The 14,155-nt window shown below is 36.3% G+C and overlaps 1 protein-coding gene across 1 annotated transcript in view; it reads left to right on the forward strand.

Moving 5' to 3' along the window:
* The window catches only part of ABCA13 (ATP binding cassette subfamily A member 13), a 519,839-nt gene that overhangs the window by 273,122 nt on the left and 232,562 nt on the right, over positions 1-14,155 (forward strand). Inside the window, exons 40-42 of the mRNA XM_036739641.1 lie at positions 2,029-2,186; positions 6,908-7,138; positions 11,326-11,387. Of these exons, the coding sequence (XP_036595536.1) occupies positions 2,029-2,186; positions 6,908-7,138; positions 11,326-11,387 (451 nt within the window). The remainder of the gene's footprint in view (positions 1-2,028; positions 2,187-6,907; positions 7,139-11,325; positions 11,388-14,155) is intronic.

The following is a 14,155-nucleotide window of genomic DNA, read 5'->3' on the forward strand; positions in this document are numbered from 1 at the left end:
TAGAAAGCCTTCCCTAGTCCCAATCTTCCTGCCCCTCAAAACATTAATATTACTTTCTTTCTGAGGTTATTTTCCATCTACTATGTACATAGTTTTTCACATGTAGTCTTCCTGTTAATCAGTGCTTTTGCCTTTCTTTGTATCCCCAACCCCTAGTACCGTGACTAGTACGCAGTAAGCATTTAATGGCTTGTTCACTGAGAAACAAGCCTATAAAAGCTAAGTGACTTTTCCAAGGTCACCAATGCACTCTCATAGATTTGAATTTTGAATCCAGATGCAAAATCCGTTATTTCTGATTTACCAGGGGACATCAGTCTTCCAATCAAGCAAATGTCATGAATGTAAGTTGTTTAAATTTTGTAACTAGATATAAACCTGACAGTAGGTTTTGGTTCATGTCAAGAGCACATGAAAAAGTCATATGTCTTCAAAGCTTAAAGCATCTGTGATTCATTAGGCTGGGCAGTCTTATAATATATTTTATCATATCCCTTCCATGACTTAGAAAATGATTTTCAAGAATCATCCCAACTTAAAAAAAATTGTTTGAGTTGATGATACCCTACTATAACCTTCAAGAATACATGACCACTTCCATGCCAGGATGTGCATAAAATTATGGGATCCTATCAGAGGGAAGCTATTTATATAACACCTCCCCCAACCCCCAAGAAGAAAGTGGTTGAAGTCACAAGTTTAAGGGCAGACTTTTTGGGGAAAAGAGCTGTCACCTACACACCAGTCTATTCAGTCCTAGGCATATTCACATATGCCCTCTATGTTCAACACACATGGTTTGTAGTGACTAGCATCATTCTCAGATAGAAATTAGGGCGATTTTCTTCCCTTTCCATTAAGAAAGAAAAATTCATGGAAGTATTTCTTTGCTTATTGTGCTTACCTTTTTGATGTTCATTACTGATCAAAATTTGCATTTTTATTCTTTTATGTCATTATTGCTTCTATAAAAAGGAAAGTATCTTAATAGCAAAAATAGAGTGACTTCAGAAGAGGAATGATAAAAATGACTGGAGATTATTTTCTTTTCCAATTTGAAATCTTAATAGCAATTTTTCAAATCTCTCTACATGCCATTAGATGTTCTTTAAGATTAATTACCAACAGGATAACATCAATTAATTGACCATTTGGACCTTTATAAAATGACTTATTTATCTTTCTTTTATGTTATCTAGAGAAATGCTTAAATATGAAAAACCAACAGGGGTTTGTCATTCTGTCATATTATGAAAATAAGAGATAAAATTAATATAGGCCTTTTCTTTATGATAAATGTTTTTGTCTCCTGACTTAAAGTGCATGGATATTAAAAAGGGAACTGAATTCATAAAACATATACATTAGGGAATGATTATTTCTTTTGAGAAAAGAGCTGCTGTGGTATTCCTTTAAGTAGTCAGGTTTCCCAATATACTTAAAAGGTATTTTAGCATACAAAAAATACTTAAACTTTTCAGAAAAGCACAAGATAATAGAAAGCACTATACCATGTAGTGATATGCCAAGAATCAGAGAATTTCAGAGTTGGAGGGGACATTAGAGGTCATCTAGTCCAACCCTTATCTGAAAAAGAACTGGTCCTTTTGAAATATTTTTATATACATTGGCTTTTTAATCTTTTTTAAAAAATCTTTTTGCCATACATACCTGGCAGTGGTACCTCTGAATCAAAACACTTGGACATCTTAGTACTTTCTTAGCATAATTCCAGGTTGTATTCCCAAATTATTAGGCCATTTCACAGCTCTACCAGTATTTTATTGGAAGTTACTCAATTTTTAAAGACTACAGTTTCCCTACAAATCAATCACTAAACATTTATTATGCACCTACTATGTGCCAAGCACTATGCTGTGCTCTGGGGATACAAGAAGAGGCATAAGACAGTTATAATCCTAGAAATCCCTCTGAATGTGAAAGTTCCGATATTCCACTGAAACTTCATAAGCTTTCTTGAGGGAATTACAATATAAACTTTGATATTCTTTTAATCTTGGAATGCAGGCCGTACCTTAATCTTCACCACACACCATCTTGATGAGGCAGAAGTGCTTAGTGATCGCATTGCCATACTCCAGCATGGGCAACTTAGATGTTCTGGTTCTCCCTCCAGCCTGAAGGAAACCCACGGCCATGGGCTCCGTCTGAAGCTGACAAAACAAGTAAGACAAGAAACTAGAACGTCCATTCTATTTTTACAAATCATATTTATGAAGTTTAGCATGTGCTAGGGTACTGTGGAATGCTCTGGAGACCCCAAGGCAAAATCCAAAACATCCCTACTCTCTCAAGGAGCCCTAAGTTCTACTTGGGGAAAAGTACTAAATGTTTATTTTAGAAGCTCTCAGGACATCGTGTTGGATAGTAGGAAGAACTTTGAATCTGGTTGTAGATAACAGGGGTTTAACTCCTAAGTCCAGTGCCATTATCGCCACTGTGATAAGTCACTTAAAATTGCCTGAGCCTCATTGTCAAAGACCCTCAGAGTTGGAAGGCTGTAGGATCCCACCATTCCAATACTTTCAAAGCTGTGAAATGAGCACATTGGCCTGGATAATCTATATGTATTCTTCTAGATCTAAAGCCTGTGAGTTCTTATGCATGAGGCTATTATCTGTTCTAATTATATTTATCTCATAAGAGGAATAGTAATTTTAATTATATGTTGAGTTAAATTTAATATACTAGGTTCTTATTGGGGACTTCCTAGTCCTGTCTAGAATTTCAAGATATAGAAATAGTTATTACACTTATTTCTTGCTTTTGAGAAACTTAGAATCTTGTTGGTGAGAAAAGATGTTGCCCATCCTTCACTTTTGAAGAGGAGCAATGACACTGGAGGCTGTTTAGGCCTTTGGTAGAGGCTTCTTATGGAGGGCGGGGGGGAGGCGGCACAATTTCCTCTCCAGATTAAAAATTCCTTATTTTGAATTTATTTAGAAAAAAGGAAAATGGACCTTAAAAGCCATTGGGAACTATGAGTTGCTTGCTTCTTGGCACATCTCACTTGGAAAATAGAGATGAAAGAAGTGAACTTGCCTCAGTCCATCTTTGTGGCAGACTGTCTTCTGCCCATAGACACCAGCCTTGGGGAGCGCAATGGGTTTGAGTTCAGTGGGCATTCCAAATAGGGTAGAATGTAGCTCAGCTGGGGTGTGGAATGGGGGTGGGGTAGGAAATGCAGGAGCAGCAGGATGGCCACACAAAATGGGCTCTTGAATGGCAGTGTGCCTGCCCCACCCCCACCCCCAGAATGTGAGAAAAGATACTCATGTAATACTTAGACAAAAATATCATTGTTGTTTGTCCTTCGTTCTCAAAGATCACCATGGCATCAGGAAGGTGATACCATGACTAGCAAGTGAATTGGATTTAAGTGAGGCAGAGCTGTGTAAAGTCACCAGCCTCTCTTTCTCCTCCAGAGCGATCTGGGTCCAGTGGCAAGATATAGATCAGGATGACTGGAGATGAAAAATATGTTGCAGTATTGAATTAGCATAAACAAGGGCCAAAAAAGTGTGGCTCTGTTTGCAATGGCTTTGTCTAGGTAGCAAGTATGAGATCAGTGCTGACGTGAAAGACCAAGGAAGTCTTCAAGGAGGAAGAGTTTGAATTTGAATAGGAGAAGGGATGACTTAAGGGTCACATATACATTTTCAAGTATTTGAAGACATGTCATGTGATAGAAGGATTAGACTTGTTCTTTTTGGCTCCATGGGGCAGAACCAGGAGCAGTGGGTAAAAGTTGAAGGATGAGAGATTAAAGGTTGATGGGAAAAAAACTGCTCAACAAAAATAGCAATATTGAAGAAGAACGAGGTACCTCTGGGAGTATTAGCATCTCCAGTGACTGGAGGGAGATCAAGTGAAGACTGTATGATTACCTACTAATGGTATTGTAGAAAGGATTAATGTACAGGTACAAGTTGGTTTATATAGCCTTTGAGATAGCTTCCAACTCACATTCTATGATTTAGGTGACCATTTTAGGTGAGGAACACAATAGCAGAGATGAAAATGGCATGTATAAGGGACAGTGAGGACATGAGTTTATATAAAGGCGCTCTCTCTCTCTCTCTCTCTCTCTCTTTCTCTTTCTCTCTCTCTCTCTCTCTCTCTCTCTCTCTCTCTCTCTCTCTCTCTCTCTCTGTCAGATAAGGAAAAAAAGTAACAAGCCCTAACATTAGCACAAAGAATAATACCAATAATTCAGGTTTATGAAGTACTTTACATTTGATGCTCACAACAATCCCATAAGTTAAGTATTATGTTCATGCCCATTTTACAGATGAGGAAATGGAGAGGTTACAAGTAACCTGCTCAGGAACACGCAGCTAGTAAATTTCTAAGCTGATATCTGTAACCTGGTATTCATTACTCCAAATTCAGCACTTTATCCTTCATGTGAGGGGTCAGTAAAGTATGGTTCGAGGGCCAAATCCCACTATTGTATGTTTTTGTATGGCCCACAAGTTAAGAAAAATTTTTACATTTTTAAATACAATAAAATTTTATTCAAAAATGTAAAAAAACACATTCTTACCTCTTGAGCCATGCCAGAAACCAGAGGCAGGTTGGATTTGATCCATGGACTGTAGTTTCCTGCTGTATGCCATACTGTCTCATGGATGCTCGTCTATCACTTGGTATATTTTATTTAAGCTTCACTATGACCTCCTGAGATAGTCAGAACAGGTACTACATTCACGATTTTAAAGATGAGGATTGGGAGCAGCTAGGTGGCTCAGTGAGTAGAGCACTGGCCCTGGAGTCAGGAGGACCTGAGTTCAAATGCGGCCTCAGACACTTGACATGTGTACTAGCTGTGTGACCTTGAGCAAGTCACTTAACCCCAATTGCCCTGCCAAAAAAAAACAAACCAAAACAAAAACAAAAAGATGAGGATTGCAGGGGCCCAGCATTTGTTGTAGGTTCATAGACTTAAAGCTATAAGGGACAGTAGAGATCATCTCCAATACAAGTTCATCATTTTACACATGGAGAGACAAGGTCATATAGTAGTAAATAGATGGACTAAAATTCAAAACCATGTCTTCTGGCTGCAAATCCAGAGTATTTTTTTTTAACTACACCATGGCTTCTCATGAACACAAAAGAGTTTTAGAAATATTAGTATGGTGGAGGTATATTGTATGGATTGGCAGTAGAGAAACACTAGTCAGAGAGATATTTTAGGGCTGTATCAAGCACACAGGCCACTTACTCATAACACTCACAAGTAAGGCCCAAATGTGTATATATATTTACGTATATATACATACATATGTATATATATATGCACACACACATATATACATATATGTATATATCTTTATACACACACATAAGCATATTTGATTTTCTAAGTCAATATGTGGCTTCCAGGGATCCTTATGTATGGTTTAGTGGCTCTCATTTCTATTCAAGTTTGACATCACTGTTTAAAGAGAATAGTGAAGCAGCCCAGTTGTGTTGAGGGCTTGGCCTGTGGTAGTGGCTATGGTAGTATACATAGATAAAATCAAAACATATTTTGAAGGAAAAGTTGAGAAAATAGTTTAATACTTGATATAGGCGATAAAAGAGAGGGAAGAGATAAATCCAGGATTTGAGAATAGGTAAGTGGGAGAATGAAGGTTGACAGAAATGGGCTGCCTGGAAAAATATTTAGTCTGGGAGGGAAGATGACTTTAATTTTAATATTTTGAGTTTGAAATGATGGAAAGACATCTAATTGTAAATATCTTGATGATAGTTGAAATTATGAGAGGGGAAGTTAGGTCAATATCAAGATTTTGGTTGCAGATTTTGAGAGCCATTACTGTAGAAGTGGTAATGGAAGTCATAAAAGTATAACTCATTGATGGAGAAAGCGTAGGCAGAATAAATGGCTCATTGATTGAGTCTTGGAGGACTTCCATATTAAGTGGATGCAAAGAAGATGAACTAATAAAGTACATGCTCGATAATGTTTGTTAATGATAATGAAAAAGAGAAAAGGCAAAAAGATAAGAGGATGAACAAGAGTGCAATGTCATGAAGTCCAAAGAAAGCTCCAAGGATGGGATGGTCAGCAATGGCTAATACAAGAAAACGGTCAAAGAGAATGAAGGTAAATAAGAAAGGATCATTGGATTTGGCAAGAAAGGGTTTCATTATAATGGTGGAGACAGAAAACACGATGTAGAGAGTTTCTGAAATAATAGGAACTGAAGTGATGGACAATCATTCATAAAATCTGCAAGTCAATGAAAGGAAGGAAGATGAAGGTAACATTAATGACCTGTCATTAGTAGGCCATGGGCTTTCAATTTCTCCTTTCCCCCTCCATAACAAGGATGAATTTATTTCTGCATCCACTGTTTCCTTTGACTACGTATTTATACGTAGATAAAGGGCATAGAAAAGCAGGCCAATGTTTTGGCTTTTAATTAAGGTTTCTAGCCAACTGAGGTTTTCTTTTTATGAATAAACAGAAACTCTGGTTTTATTCTCTCATATTAAAGGCCAAACGGGTTCAGGTACTCAGAATTTAGTGGTAGTAGTAGGGCAGTAAACTAAAACATTTGGTTATCTGTAGGCACTTGTAGAATTTTTGTCCTATTCAAATCCTAGATTTGAATTTAGTGACCCCCAAGGTAGGGAGAGATGAAATAAATAATGTATTTATGAAGGTGTCTTGTGCCTCAGTTGATTTCTATTTGAAACAAATATATAGTTCATGCTGCTGTGTATGTCAGTGGGTGACTATTTTGACTTTGTTTAATTTGGATTCTAGTTCTGATAGAATGTACAATGACTAATTCAAATCAGATGATGTCTGTTTGAGGTACTTGGGGATTTCACCTCTTTTCTCTTTGTTATTCTCCCATCTTCTTTGTAGCCTTTCATTCTGGAGATGCAAGATGGCAAGGAAATAGATCGAGTTACATCTCTGATACAGATCTACATTCCACAAGCATTTCTTAAAGAAAATGATGGGAATGAGCTGACTTATGCAATTCCAAAGGATACAGATAAAGCATGCTTTAAAGGTCTCTTTCAGGCACTGGATCAAAATCTACATCATCTATATCTAACTGGCTATGGAATTTCAGATACCACCTTAGAAGAGGTATTTGACATTTCTTGTTTTTATCATTCCTTGCAAGCCCCTTGGAATATCTCTGACTTGTCAAAATTTAAAACCTCTCCTCCTATCACCATTTGTACTTTTACAGTCACACATTTCTTTCACCTTGCACCTTACAAAGTGATTTTCATGGAGATAGAAATCGAAGGGAATATAAGGGAATAAAGAAAAATATTAAGTACCTATATTTATTTCAATTTTCTGGTCCATCTCATATTTTTGTATCAAAGATAGTTGTGAGCTTAAGACAACATAAGATAATCTTGTCTTTTTATTCGAAGGATTTTTCATCCAATCTTAGTAGATATTCTAAATGTTTCCTGTCAGTATCATTCTGTGATCCCTAACTGAAACAATGGTATCAGTGATTTAATACTGATGAGCTTGGTTACCTGTGGTAGCAATATCTCTGTCATATATCTGCACTGCTAATGGTTGCAGAAGGGGGGCTATGAATCCTGCAGAATAAAATCTTTTAAAAAGAATTTTACATTGCATCCTTTGAAAACCTCAGATATATTGCATGATCAGCTTTTGGATGAAGACTTTAGAAACATTTCTTTGGAGCCTAAAGTTATGCTGTGAAACCTATTTTTAAAAATATAAATAGTAATGGCATACATTTAAATAGCACTGAGAAGTTAGAAATGTGCATAGTCTTGCTTTAGTTTCATATAGCTCAGCCCCCTTATTTTTGCAGATAAAGAAAGTGAGGCCAGGGGGCTTGACTGATTTGATTAAGGTCATACAGGTAATAAGTATCATAGATGGGGCATGAACCCATGACTTCTAACTGAAAACCCAGTGCCTTACATATTAAAGTGAGGGAGGGCTATAATTTTGATATTTAGACATCTGCTCATTCTGAAAAATTCAGGCACCGAGGGAATGATGTTGAATTAATACTACAAGAAATGCTTTCATTCAAAGTGGTAGTAATTCCAAGTTGATGGATCACTATTCTCAGTGACCATTATGAGTTTTTGACAAATATGAATAACAAAGCCGACCAGTTTCTGGATGTGATGTGACTGATTCTTTTTTTTTTTAACTAAAAAGCTGACTTAAAAAAGGCTTATTTGAAGCTAGAAGATGAACTTTTCCTAAGGCCATAGAACACTATGTGGATGAAAGTAGGTCGTCTAAGGTTAATTCAATATGGTTCTGTGGAAACAACTCTAGAATTGAAGTCAAAGCCTTAGTTTTGAGTATTGGTTTTGCCAAATACTACCTGTGTGGTCTTGGACAATTAAGCCTTACTTTCCTCATGTATAACATGAAGGAACTTGATTAAACACAGATACCCTTTCAAACTTCTGCCCACCATCTAACCACTCCTGTTTCTTTGGTCATGGAAAGTATTTATGGTAAGAAGTCCTTAGGTTTTGTCCGTTAATTAGGCTCTGCTCTCCTTATTACACATAATAAAATCATCCTCCCCACCCCCTCCCCTTTTTCTGTTTATATTTGTCCTATGCAGTGCCTGGACAAATCCAGTTCTTATAGCAACCTCAGGTTAAAGTTCCTTTGCAAATGTATAATTGCAATATTGTATGTTGCTTAACTTTTGGTATATATCAAATTCTCTTTTTGGTTCATCTTGTGTTAAGACTTATGTATATCTGATATATTTCCCATCTTACTTGATATTTCTAATCAAAGTGTAATGAAACAAAATTATCTTTTTACATCTTTCAAGTCCTCTTAACATGTACATGGGAGATATCTTGATGGACTTTTAAGTGGAGTTTTGCTCTACAAAATCAAATGCAATTATATGACCAAGTAAGAAAAATAATGGTGTCTTTTGTTACCTGTATCCTTCAGCTAGTTGCTCGACTTTAAAGATGTTTTCTGCTAAACATGTTATCCATGAAAACTTTCAAGTTCTCTGATCATGCTTTCATCAAGGATGCCTTCAATACTTCTGCAGATCAGTGGTCTCAAACTCAAATAAAAACTGAGGCCACTAAATTATACATAAGGATCCCTGTGGGCTGCATTTTGACTTAAAAATGACATATTAGCATTATTTATGTTGTATTTTATTTTTATTTATTTGCTCAAATATTTTCCAATTACATTTTAATCTGGCTCAGGCTGCACTCAGGAGTGCTGCAGAAAGGCTGGTGTAGATTATTCCCATAGATATTTTTATAGAGATGCGAACATATACATATGGATCAGAATTAGTGAGTTGCTATTTTAATTGTTAATAATGTCAATTTCTTTCTCTAACTATTTGCTATCTTTTGTCCTTACCAAGGTCAATACTTCTACATGTGTCTTTCTGCCTTCTCTAACAGATTGCAACTGCAGACATCCTTTCTCTTTCTCTCTTTAATTTCCAACTTCTCTCTTTTTACTGGTTCTTTCCCTATTGCTTTTGCACAAGTCCAAGTATCATAGAACCTTAAAAAAACCAAGCAAACACTTTCATTCGACTCTACCATTTCCTCAAGCTGCCATCCTATATATCTTCTTGCATTCTCAGCCAAATACCTTGAGAAGTCTGTTTAGGCTTGCTGCCTGCATTTCTCCTCTCATTTTCAACCCCTGCAGTCTGATTTCTGATATCATTAAACTTTCTTCAAAGTTACAGATGATATCTTAATTGCAAGTCTTATGGTCTTTTCTCAGTCATCATTCTTCTCAACCTATCTGCTCCATTTGACAGTAGGGATCACCATCTTCTACTGGATGGTCTTTCCTTTGTGGGCTTTCATGGAAGCAGGTAGATGGAAGACTGACTAGAACACTGGACTTGGAGTCAAGAAGACCTGAATTCAAATCCAGCCTTAGACATTTCTGTGACTCTGGCCAAGTCATTTAACCGCTGTCTCCCTCGATTTCTTAATTTATAAAAGGGGAATAGTAATAGAACCTAACTTCCAGGGTTGTTGTGAGGATAAAATAAAATCATATTTGTTTTTCTAGTCTTAAATCACTGTATAAATGTTAGCTATAATTGTTTCTTGACATAAGAGAACTCTTAGTTCTCTTTCTGCTTGTCTGTACTCCCCTTCTAAGTCTGCCTTGGTGGTTCATACAGATCATGCTTTTTAACTGTCCTAGATTCTCTGCTATTCCCCTTCTATAGTCTCCCTCTTGTTGATCTTACCATCTCCCACGTATTTAATTATAGCCCCTATGCTGATAACTCCCATATCTATATCTGTAACCCAAGACTTTCTCCTTAGTTTCATTCCCATACTACCAATTACCTGTTGGAAATTTCAAAATGGATGTCTTAAAGACATGTCAAAATTAACATGTCTAAAACAGAACTCATTTTCTTCCCATTCCCCAAACCACCTCTCTATTACACATTTGGGCTGTGTGACCTGGGCAAATTTTCTAACCTTTCAGTGGCCCAAGCAAATTTATAAGACTACAAATTGCAGATCAGAAATCCAAATGGCATTGGTAGTCCCTTACTGGGAACTTTGTATAGAAATAAAATCACAAGCTTGGTATATATATAAAAAGATTTAATCCATTTCCTTTTTATGATTGTATTTAGTGTTCACTATCCCCAATCACTATGTCTATGTTTAAATCTTCTTTAAGAAAATATTAACAGTATATAGGCTTCATGCTTTGGTGATATGTACCTTTGGTTTCTTTCTTTTTTACTCTTGACCCATTTTTTTAAACTTATTTTTTATATTCTCCCCTAAGTCCACCTGTCCATTGTAGTCAGGGGATGACAAGAAAATTTCAATTGAATGAACCATGTACAAAAAGTTGTACCCTCCACAATGATAAGATTAACTTAGAATAGAGGTAGTTCCTTTTCCCCATAGGACTTAGAGCAAGGATTCTTAACTTGGGGTACATGAACTTGGATGGAAAATTTACATTTTTTTACTTACCTCTAATTGAAATTATTTCCTTCAATTGTGACAAAAAATTCTAAACATTCTGAGAAGGGGTACATGAGATTATTTAGACTGCCAAAAAGGCCCATGACATTAAAGAAAACAGGATAAGAACCCCTGGCCTAGAGTCTAGTAAGAGAGATGAGTCACATATAGAAATGATTATAATACAAAGCAGAATGCATAAAGCACATCCATATCAAGGCAAAAGTTAGAATAGAACAATGCCTTGGCCAGTGTGAAATTCCCCAGTGATTTTTGCAAATGTGCTTTGTTATTCCAATGTAGAAGCAGTCTGCATACCAGCTTCAGGCCATTGCTTTTGGTTGCACATGTGTTCAGATGGTTTTGTAATTGTCTATAAATTTGGATTGACAAGGCCAACTGCCAAGAGAAGCAAATACTGTCATTAAAATATTGGTCCTGAATAGAGATTTGTCAGACACTAGTTGTCATAGTTTCTGATGTGTGGATAACAATTAGGGAGACTATGCCAAAATAGCTCTCTGTTTGTGGATCTGATACACCTCAGTTGGCATAAATCATTGGCTTTCTGAAGTCACTGGTAGGCATCATTTCCTAAAAATGTTTCAACTTCCTGGGACCCATTAGAAAGGCAGAACAGAGTTAGTGGGTGCTTTGCTTTTTGAGTTGTAATAAAGGAGAAGCACTAGTTTTTCACAGATGCCCCTATGTGAAACAATTGTCATCAGAAATTTTTCAAAATCATCTACTAGAGGTTATAATTTTTTTTACTTAAGTTTATATACAGGTCATATAAACTGAAAGGAATTACAATTATGGATTATAAAACACTTCCTTGTTACCAGATGTTTATCAACTTTGAAATTGCAGAGGTGAAAGGGTCCTCAAGAGATCATGTGATCTAGTGTCTTGACCAGTCAAGTGAAGGCCTCTACCATGTAGATAAGTATGTGCATTCTCTTATTGAAGATATCCAGAGATTGAACCCTTCTGGAGTTAGGTTGTTTCCGTTAAAAACAGTAGTCTTGCACAAATATAGATGGTTTAAAAGTTAAAAATATCTTTAGTTTTAGATAAAAGTATTTAAAAAAGTACTTCAAACATTTATATTTTATTTACTATAAACATAATTTCTATAACATGTTCCAAAAGTTTTAGTGAGGTTTTAAGCTTTAACAACTTCAGAAGCCTAAAGGCTACATATTTACAAACAATCACTTAAAAGTTTAATTATTTTGATTATATTTATTTATACTTGTTTTATGAATTTTGAAAAATAAAATTTAAAATTTTAATGTTAGCAAGATGGGGCACCTTGTCATTGTGCATTACATGTGTGACAGTTTCAAGATGACATTTTTTCATACTGGTGGTTGGGTAGAGAATGTTCTTTCTTTGGTGACCACAATCACCTGATCTATTTTCTTTAGAGAGAAGGTCATATTAAAACTATTGTGCATGCATCAAAACTGAAGAGGTGAAAGGTGGAGAGGTGCTCGACACCCCAAAATATTGACGCACCGGGTCCTGCCGAAAGAATTCGACTCAAGCCTTCTTAGCCAAAGAAAAAGACAAAGTTTATTAGGGACCAGCTACACTGGCCAGATCCTCCAGCAGCCCCGCCATAGGCTAGACTCCTAAAGAATCTGAGCGCCTTGTGAAGGCCGGATGGGATTTAAATACATAAAAGATTGTGGGAAGAATGAGGGGTTGTCTGGGGTGACTGGTGGGGGGCTTTTGGGATGGTCCTGAGGGGAAGTCTAAGGAAGATAAGGTGGAGCCAGAGTCCAGGATCCAAGATAGTGAGATATCAAGGTTGGGAAGTAACTGAAGGTATGCATATCTAAAGTAACAATAGAGGGAGAGATCTAGGCCTAATAAGAATCAAGCAGGGAAGAGTCAAGGAGAATTCCTAAAGAAAAATGGGCTTTTTTTTAGGGGTTAGGAAGAAAAGGTCTCTGGGCCTGTACCCCATCAAAAACCACATTCTTTGATGTTCTTAAAGCTAGGATTACAAATTCAATCCTTTTAGTCACTGAGCAGCTGCTGATTAGTTGATTTTTTAACTTTGTAAAAACTTTGGAGCGATATATAGCACAAAGCAGTGATTATGCTGAATTTTAATAAGAAACATCAATATATAATATTTAAAATAATAACCTTTCAAATGAGTTTGTAAGTTTGTAGCATTTGTGCTTCTGAAATTTCAACAAATTCAGCTTTTATAGCTTAAAATTATCCTTAGACTTTTTGGGCACACTGTATATAAAACACTTTCCTCATATCAAATCAATGATGTAGGTAATGCCGTTATCATTATCTCTACCTTTAAGATGAGGAAACTGAGAGCCAGAGAGATTTACTTGATGTGTTCATGGTCATGAAGCTAATAACATTTGGAAAAGACAGGAAGGATTTGAGGGCAATATCCAGGAGGACCTAAAAAAATACTTTTGGTGTACATATTTACATTCTTTCATTTTTACACATTGGTTCTCCTTCCAGCAAAAACTGATTTGCAAATGCCCATTTTCCTTCCTTATGCATTTTCTTTGCAAATGAAATTTGCTTCATCTTTTCCTCTTTTCTTCCTATATTTTTGATTTGCATGCATAGCCCTCGGAATTAAATATTTGCTGACATTTAAACTTTTTCACAAATTGTTATTCTTGACTTCTCATATAGTTTTTATCCTAATTATAGTTTTAGTCTTACACAAAGTGCTGCTTTGATACTTTCTCGCAGCATAGAGGTGATCATGGGTTCTCAAAGTTTATACCAGTACAGTGCAAAGTCTGATATATTCTGTCATGCCAGAAAAACTTCAGTTATGGTCCCAGCCACAGTCTGAGTCTGCTTTTTCAAGCATCAGCCTAGCTAAATATGAAGAGACTCATCACTAGAGGTGGGCTCTTGATGGTTTCTTTGGCCATGGCAACCCATGAAACAAAGAAAAATACAAAATGGTCTTCAGTCTCATTTGTCCTGTTTTGGTTTCAGGGACATACTACTGGAATATTTGCAGCATGTATATCTAACATCCTTATTATAAATAAAAAGTCAGAAGAAAGAAGCAGCTAGTCAGAAGGATGGACCCACAGGTTCTCCTTGGAGAGGCGAATGAATGGATTGG

This window comes from Trichosurus vulpecula, chromosome 9 (genome assembly GCF_011100635.1).
Source record: "Trichosurus vulpecula isolate mTriVul1 chromosome 9, mTriVul1.pri, whole genome shotgun sequence".
In the NCBI taxonomy this organism is placed as follows: domain Eukaryota; kingdom Metazoa; phylum Chordata; class Mammalia; order Diprotodontia; family Phalangeridae; genus Trichosurus; species Trichosurus vulpecula.